At 39.5% G+C, this 8,696-nt stretch overlaps 1 protein-coding gene across 2 annotated transcripts; it reads left to right on the top strand.

The window, feature by feature from the left end:
- The first annotated feature begins 1,486 nt into the window (after nt 1–1,486).
- LOC131631842 (uncharacterized) lies at nt 1,487–8,439 on the top strand. Of its 2 annotated transcripts, none has more exons than XM_058902614.1 (2): nt 1,487–1,842; nt 1,924–8,439. In XM_058902614.1, the coding sequence occupies exon 2, from the start codon at nt 5,418–5,420 to the stop codon at nt 6,669–6,671; it is 1,254 nt and encodes a 417-aa protein (XP_058758597.1). In that variant the 5' UTR covers nt 1,487–1,842; nt 1,924–5,417; the 3' UTR covers nt 6,672–8,439. The 2 variants fall into 2 exon arrangements, with proteins under 2 accessions (XP_058758597.1, XP_058758598.1); XM_058902615.1 differs by having other exon boundaries at nt 1,910–8,439.
- The last annotated feature ends 257 nt before the right edge of the window (nt 8,440–8,696 follow it).

Raw genomic sequence — 8,696 nt, 5'->3', positions numbered from 1 at the left:
TTCATTAGAACCGTTGTTTTAGAAGCATTTTAGAACTTGACAACGTCTTTGTAAACACCCACTGGTTACTTCCAGAGTCAGAGTGTGTTTAGTTTAGGACCTGATGATGTCACACGCCTTTTCTTCAGAGTCAAAACCTGTTAGCAAAAGCTGCACACTAGACAGAAATTGTTAGAGTACTAAATTATTCTCTAAGATATCATGTAATGTTATCAAAATATAAGGCCATATACATAACCAAATCTTATTCTTACAGGGTTGAATTATGTTAGCTTTTTATTTCTTTCTTTTATAATACACTATTATCAGATTATGAACACAAGGTCTAGAATCTGGTTGTTTGCAGCGGATAAAACAAGTTCATAATTAGAGAGTTAACAAAAGAGAGACATAAGCAATTTTTCCTGGTCCCTCCCACAAAACAAGAGTAGTCCAGTCCTCTAGCACTTCCAAAGAATTTCACCATAATCACTTAAGATTTTAATTTCTCAAGCACACAAACTAGAGATTTTCAATGCTTAAACACACAAGTACAAAAGCAAGAGGCTTATAATAATCTATCCTAATTAGCTGAAAGATAATCTGGATGTTACATTTGATATAGAGTCAGAGTTGATATACAATCAGAGGTAAAAATAAACAATTCAATAAGACTCTTAAGACTTAATAATTTCTAGAATATACAAATGTTAAGAAATTATAAGTTAAACTTGTGCTTTTGATTTGACAGGATAACAACTATTTTGATTGTCAAAGATTTGTAATTTTTTTTCAAGTCTTCATCTCCTTATATAGAGAGACAAAAAAGAGTCGTTGAAGAAAATAACTTACACAAAAAAGTCTTGGAGAAGTTTAATCATAGACATTAAAATACTTTAAATATGATTTTATTATCTTTAATTATATTTAACCTTTTCTAATTATAATGTATCTTTAGAACACATGTTAGCAGGACCCAATTTTAAATACCGTTAAAAGTGACAAGACAATTAAATTTTTTTTCTTTGAATTTACTCCCTCCGTCCCACAATGAGTGACCCATTTGGAATAAAATGATGTCCCAAAATGAATGACCCATTTCAATTTCCAACATCTTTTTTTCCAATTCTACCCTCTAATTATTAAAAAGTTCATCATTCTCAATACATGATAAGGGTACTATGGTAAAAGCAATATTATCTCTCTTACTTTTTTACACTTTTCTTAATCTGTGTGAAATGGTGTGCTGGGTCACTCATTGTGGGACGGAGGGAGTAATAAATAGCATAAAATTATAAAATGTTCTCGAAAGTAAAAGTTCAACAATGGAACCCGTGACGTGACTTATCAGTGGATGTACTAGTTACCGTTGGTGTACCTATCTAACCCATGAATCATGATTCTAACTTATCCGTAAACTGTGGATGTACCTAGTTACCGTTGGATTAAATAAATACTACTACTATTTTTTTATTTAGTTATCACGTTATTTATTTGTATAGAATGTTTTCAATTCACTTTTATTACCTCCGTCATAGAAACAAATGTCATTTCCATGCTATCTATTACATCTCCTTTCTAAGGAATCGAAGGAATGTTCTTGGTTTCAGTGTTCAACGGAGGATTCCGCTTTCACGTAACGACTTTCATTTGTTTCCACTTCCATCATTCAACAGAACCGAGTTTACTTCTTCTGGATCCGTTTGACCGCTGAGAAATCTACACGATCTGAAAGAGTTGAAGTGATTTTTACCTTCACGGGACCTTTTTGGTGACTTTAAGAAGATCTGAGATGGATGTCTCAAGAAATGCGTGGTTTATGTTGAAGCTGTTCTTAACAGCCTTGCTGCCAATGTTACCAAGGTGAGTTAACTTTACTAACTTTCAAAATTCTTCTGTTCAGATTTGGTGTTTATTGTGAATCATTTAGTTTTGGGTGAGCAGGTAGCTGTTATTTGCTAAGTGGAGAAAGCTAAAGACAACATGATTGCTTGATCAGTTATATAGAGTTCGATCAGGTTAGTGCTGTCTGTTTTTGCCTTATTGTCTGATATCTCTTTTGCGAGAGCCTTGTTTAATTTAATTTGTGCATTAGTGTAATTTCTTACTACCTGATTTTATGTCTTTTACTACTAAGGTACATATTGAAGTTATTGCAAGCTAGAAATCTCATAAAACATGCAATTATATTTCCATTTCACTTTGCGTTGCTATGTAGTTATTTAATTATTTTCAATATTTCATTAATGTAGAGATTAGTGTCTGTTTGCATTTAATATGTTAATGTTAGACCTGATTCAGACCCGGTTCAGGTCATGGCTCAACCCGTCAGAGGTTGAAGATGAACCCCCATTCACTACTTTAAACCATCCCATTACTCCATAGTTACCGTTTCGACAACTCTCTCAAAAACAGAAAATTCTTACCAGTTACTCCCTCCGTCTCATAATAAGTGTCTCATTTGTACAAGACAGTCAAAAATTCAAATCTTCTTCTATATAGAAGTGAGACATGATTCATCTCTACAAAAGATATTCCTTCTATTACACCACATTAAAAAAATACAAACATTATCAATCATTTCTCATTTAGGTTAGGTGGCATGTTTTGTTGATTAAAAAATCCAGACTTGTTGTCCTTCCCTTATGATTACTTCTTTCCTGTACAAAGACGCAACTAGAGTACTTGGGACATTCCAAGTAAGGTTCCTCTCTTATTGTGAAAAGAATACCTTTTTTTTTCCTCAAAAAAACGTTTGTGGTGGTGAGATATCTCCCTGTTAAGATGATGACTTGTCTCTTTTATCTAAAACAGAGATCAATTTTAGCTTCAATCTCGGGCTTTGAACAAGACACAAAATTCAATTAATTTCCCTATTAGTTCCCCGAATATAGAAAGCTCTGACTTTCATTAGGGATATGTAGGCATAAGATTCACAAGGAATCTTTGCGAGCAAACAACAAACCAACAAACAGTAAGTTTCCAAGTCTTCTTTCAATTCTCTCTCTCATATCATAAAGGAGAAACTTTCTCAGTAACCAAACAACAAACAACCCAAAGTATAAACATAAACAATAAAGGGATCCCGTAGAGTACTAGGAATACTTAGGGTGCTATAATACCTTCCTTCTGTGTAACCAACCTCCTGGACCCTCTCCTAGGTGCTCCCCACACTTAAAACAAACAACGTTTATTTAGATTTTCGTGAAAGTGTAAGAATCAAAAAGCGTGCGACAGAAAACTGGTCTTTAAATGGTTGTTGAACCATAAAAGATGTTAATAATTACTTGTTGGTAGTTGGTCTAGAGGTCATTCTCTCAAAAACCCCAAAATTCCACAAAAGCTTCCACCTTTACCCTTTAAACCACACCAAATTATCAACCCTTTTCATATAAGCTTCTCCAATTCTCACCCTCTACCACATCCACCAATTCATTTTAACTTTCACCGTCGTTTTGTTTCTCACCAGTTTTGCATGTACAACATAATGCCTCCTCCTCGAAGAGCAGTTACAGGCAAGGATGTGGAGTCGAGGGTTTGCTTGCTAAGTTCTTAATGCGAAAGGCTCGATCATTACTGAAGGATACGAATTACCAAGCTTTTGAAGAAGTTGTGGCTCTTTTGATATATGGGTTGGTGTTATTCCCTAATCCCGACCAATTCATAGGCGTGCACGCTATCAACATTTTCTTAACCCGCAATCCGGTACCTACTTTGCTGGGAGACATTCTACATTCTCTATACACTCGTACCATGAAAAAGCGAGGGACTCTTATGTGTTGTGTACCACTACTGGCTAGATGGTTTACATCACACCTTCCCCGATCGGTGTTGAAAAACGAGCAAAGGATGCAATGGTCTCACAGAATTATGTCCTTATCTCATTCAGATATCCGATGGAACAACTTCTTTCAAGAAGACATCACTCTTATTGACCATTGTGGGGAGTACCCTAATGTGCCGGTCCTTGGCATTAGGGGAGGCATCACCTACAATCCCTCTTTAGCTTTGCGCCAATTTGGATATGCACGAAGAAATGGTCCTCACGACATGATCATCCACGACATTGTGTTCAACTACGAAGATGATTCCCAAGGATATCGACAAAGGTTTATACATGCTTGGGACAGTGTCTACAAAGTAGAACGCAAGTCTTTAGGACAATGGAATTCTACTCCCATGGAGCCTTACCTCAAATGGGTGCGTGCTCGTGCTCAGAAGTTCATCATGCCATATCCCGCTATCATACCTGTGACCATTGAGCCAGAAGTCGAAGGGGAGGAACCTCGAGTTATTCTACATCCCGACATGCCGACTGACTTGGAAGAACTGCAGAAATCTTGGGTTCAACTAAAAGAAGAAAGGGACACCTTCAAAGCACATTGTCAGGACTATAAAAGGAAAGTGTTGGAGCTCACCAAACAACTCCATGGAGAACAGCAGATCAACACGTTCCTGGGTGCAAAGAGAAAGCGTCCATGGGAGGCTTGAAGAATCTTTTATTTTCTTTTATTTGCTTTATCTTGTAAGCCCGAAAGAGGCAAGAAAAAAAAAAGAAAAAGAGAAAAGGAAAAGAGAAAAGAAATAAAATGTTTGGCTAATAAACGTTTGTTTCTCTTTTGTTTAAACGAATCTAAATTCTAAGATCCTTGAAAACATTGCATATGCATCTCATTCATAAACATTTCATAACAGGTTCACATAACATGTTTCTCATCTTCTCGCTGTTTATTTCAAGTAGAATGGATGGATTCCGAAGCAAGCATCAAGAATCTCGAGGCACAGAGCGCCCAAGTTCAGTTAGCAATTCTGGAGCTAGCAAAAGGGCAAGAGGAACTGAAAGCCCTGATGGCCAAGAAGAAAAAGAAGCCTAAGAGATCTATAGGTTTGAGCCACCTCGTGAGGAAAGTCAGAGTCCCAGCCAGGAGGTCCAAAAAGGCGCCAATCCCTGAAGTAGTCGGTGAAGGTGATCAAGAAGACAATCACAGCAACCAGGGTTCTGCCAAACCCTCTCTCTCTTCTAACGAAGAAGATTATCATTCCGAAGACGAACAGGGTGATAGAAAATACCAGCAGTTGGAAGAACGCATGAAAGCTATGGAGATACATAAAATACCTGGTTTAGACTTCAACGATCTTGGACTCGTCTCAGGGGTTGTTATCCCTCCAAAGTTCAAAGTTCCTATCTTTGCAAAGTCTGATGAGTCTCTTGCCCAAAGCTGCATCTAAGGTCCTATGTGAGAAAGATACAACCTCATACGGCGGATAAAAAATTATGGATTCATTTCTTCCAGGAAAGTCTGCCGGGTACACAACTCGAGTGGTACTACCAACTGGAAAGTGCAAAAGTTCACACCTGGGAAGATTTGGCCGCTGCTTTCTACAAACAGTATCAATACAACGCTGACCTTGCACCAACCCGTACTCAACTACGGGGCATGACCATGGCACCGAAAGAAAGCTTCAAAGGGTATGCACAAAAATGGAGAAATCTAGCTGGAAGGGTTCAACCTCCCTTATCTGATCGTGAGCTGGTCGACATGTTCATGGGCACTTTAACTGGCCCTTTTTACAGTCATTTGCTGGGAAGCTCGTCGTCAGGTTTCACTGACTTGATATTAACTGGAGAGCGTGTCGAAAGCGGCATTCAAAGCGGAAAAATTCAAGTAGGCTCCTCCTCTGGTACTACAAAGAGGCCCATCAGTGGGAGAAATGAAGTCAATACAGTGCACAGTCAGAAGGGTCGCAACAAAAGTGATCATCACCAATCTGTAGGGGCTGTTCTGATCTCTACGTCTGCACCTCAACAAGATCAACCGCCAAAGTATACGCGTCGGTCAGACGCACCAAGAAGGAACTTCACCAAAATCAACATGCCCATCTCCCAAGCATTGCAGCACTTGTTAAAAGTAAATCTGATTACATTGAGGGATCCTCCGAAGAATGTCAACACTTCCTCTCCTAGTTATCGCCCTGACGCAACATGTGCATACCATTCCAATAGTCCTGGACATGATGCAGATCACTGTTGGGCCTTGAAAAATAAGATCCAAGACATGATAGATGCTGGGGAAATTGAATTCGACCCTCCAGAGATTCCAAATGTCATTACTGCTCCTATGCCCAAGCATGACAAAGCCATCAATGTTGTAGATGATGCTTCTCATGTTGCTGATGTGATGAATTTAACTACTTCCCTCTTAGTTATCAAAGCAAAGCTGCTACAATCCAGTTTATTTCTGGGTTGTAATGAGAATTGTTACCATTGTGCTTCTCAGTCCAACGGCTGTGCGAAATTGAAGGAAGGCATTCAGCGCCTGATGAACAATCATGCAATAATGTTTGAAAGAATTCCCCATGTGAAGAACTATTGCCAGGATTTGTCTGTTATTTCCACAACCCCTGTGAAAATTCCAGCAAATAAACCTGTCAAAATTACTGCTGCACCTAGAGTAGCATATGTAATCATCACCAATCCGGCTCCATTTCCATATTCCTCAGACAAAGCTGTTCCGTGGAGCTATGTCATGAATGTTTATGTTTATGGAGTTAAACAAGACACCTCGACTGATGAGGCCGTGAATGTTACTAATCCAGTTGTTGATAATATTGTGGGGACTAGTAAGATTACAAGAAGTGGAAGGGTCTTTTCGCCGGACATTTCTCCAAATGTTACTACTACTCCAGTCTAGGTCCCAGTTCCTAATCAAGCTGTCAATGCTCGAGGCAAAGAGCCATTAATTGAACCAGTTCAAGTACCTGGTGAAGTCACTGTTGAAGATCCTTCAAAGCAAGAAATGGAGGAGATTTTGAAAATCATCTGCAAAAGTGATTAACAATATTGTTGAACAACTGGGGCACACTACTTCAAAGATTTCCATGCTATCTCTGTTGAGGTATTCAGAAGCTCATGCCAAGGCCCTGATGAAATTCTTGAAAGTTGCACATGTACCACAAGAGATCTTATTCGACCAATTTGAAAATTGTGTTGCCAGTCTAAAAGTGGATAACGGTCTCGGTTTCTCTGATGCTGATTTAACCCCTGCCTTGAAAAATCACAATAAAGCCCTGCACATCTCTGTTGAATGTAAAGGCACCACTTTGTCTCATGTGCTGGTAGACAGTGGTTCCTCGTTAAATGTGTTACCAAAAGTAGTACTGGAGAAACTTGACTTCGAAGGAGTTGTGTTACAACCAAACGATGTTATGGTAAGAGCCTTCGACGGGTCAACAAGAACAGTATACGGAGAAGTTAAGCTCCCAATCAGAGTGGGCTCTCAGATCTTTGATTCTACCTTTTACGTGATGGACATTCATCCAGCGTACTCCTGTTTACTAGGATGCCCTTGGATACATGGGGCAAGCGCTGTAACTTATACCCTGCATCAGCAGTTAAAATATCCGATAAAAGGCAAGGTCGTCATGGTTTATGGTGAAGAAGAATATGTGGTTACCCACCTAAGTAACTCCAAGTATGATGAGATGGATGGTGAATTCATCGAGACCCCCTGTCAAGCTTTTGAGGTGGTCCCTCCGGCTGTCTCTACTGCCAAACATATCTTTGCTGCTCCTGCTACAAGAATAACTCCAACAATGGCTTCTCTCAAAGATGCTAAGGTTGTGATCAAAAAGGGTGGTTGCACAGTGTGGGGACAACTCCCTGATGTGCCTTACAAGTTCGATAAGCTAGGTATGGGTTATGCTAATGGAACTCAGACGAATGATCAACATCCTCGTTCTGAAGGATTAATGTCCCATTTCATCAGCACAAGGAGTAAATGCTATCGAAGACGACAAAGTGATCTCAAACCTTATTACTAAGCAACATCCAAAAGAAGTTCCACCCGTTCCCAAAGAGGTTTGGGATACTTTGGGAGAACCGAGCGGCAAGTACGACTTTCTAGTGAAGTACACTGTTCCTCAGAGTTCTCTGATTGCCATTGAAGACATTGTCCCAACTGGATGGGATGATCAGTTCGAAGATGACAAAAGTATCACAGGTTCCGTTGCTAAGCAATGCCAAAGTCCACCTAGTCCACCTATTCCAAAAGAAGTCTGGGATACGCTGGGAGAGCCAAGTGGCAAGTATGACTTTATGGTGAAGTATTCCGCTCCCTTAAGCTCAAAAATCGCCATTGAAGACATTGTCCCAACTGGATGGGATGAACATTCCGAAGACGATAAGATAATCACAAGCCCCGTCACTCCTGAAGAAATCTGGGATACACTGGGAGAACCAAGTGGCAAGTATGATTTTCTGGTGAAGTACACTGCAAATCTCTATCAAAGACATCATCCCAACTGGATGGGACGATCTTATCGAGTATCTCTCTCAGCCAACAGAGGTACCTCAGCCTGGGCTCTCATCTCCAACAGAGCATCTTGCTCATTCTGAAGGATCAATAGCCCGTCTCGTCACCAAAGAAGTCAATGTTGTGGAAGACGAATAAGACAACTGCAACTAGGGCAACTGGATATTCCCCACTCACAACAATGGATTGAACAACTGGGAAGTGGAAGATGTTATCTCCTTTGATCAGGAGTAAATGCAATATCCTATTTTCGTTGTTTATATGTTCAAAAAATAAAAATGGTTCCTGTACTATCGAACCATGAACTTTAAAGCCAGATGCCTTGCCCGGGGCACACTGGTCCTTTTGATAAGGGTTTGTCATATCATGATCATATGTTCATTCAATAAACTCATGGGACGTTTG

Source organism: Vicia villosa, unplaced genomic scaffold (assembly GCF_029867415.1).
Source record: "Vicia villosa cultivar HV-30 ecotype Madison, WI unplaced genomic scaffold, Vvil1.0 ctg.000874F_1_1, whole genome shotgun sequence".
Classification (NCBI taxonomy): Eukaryota; Viridiplantae; Streptophyta; class Magnoliopsida; order Fabales; family Fabaceae; genus Vicia; species Vicia villosa.
Note: the sequence above shows the minus strand (reverse complement) of the source record. Positions and strands in the feature narration are given on the sequence as shown.

Coding starts and splice junctions, on each gene's coding strand:
- LOC131631842 (XM_058902614.1), top strand. CDS start 5,418: ATGACCATGGCACCGAAAGAAAGCTTCAAAGGGTATGCACAAAAATGG.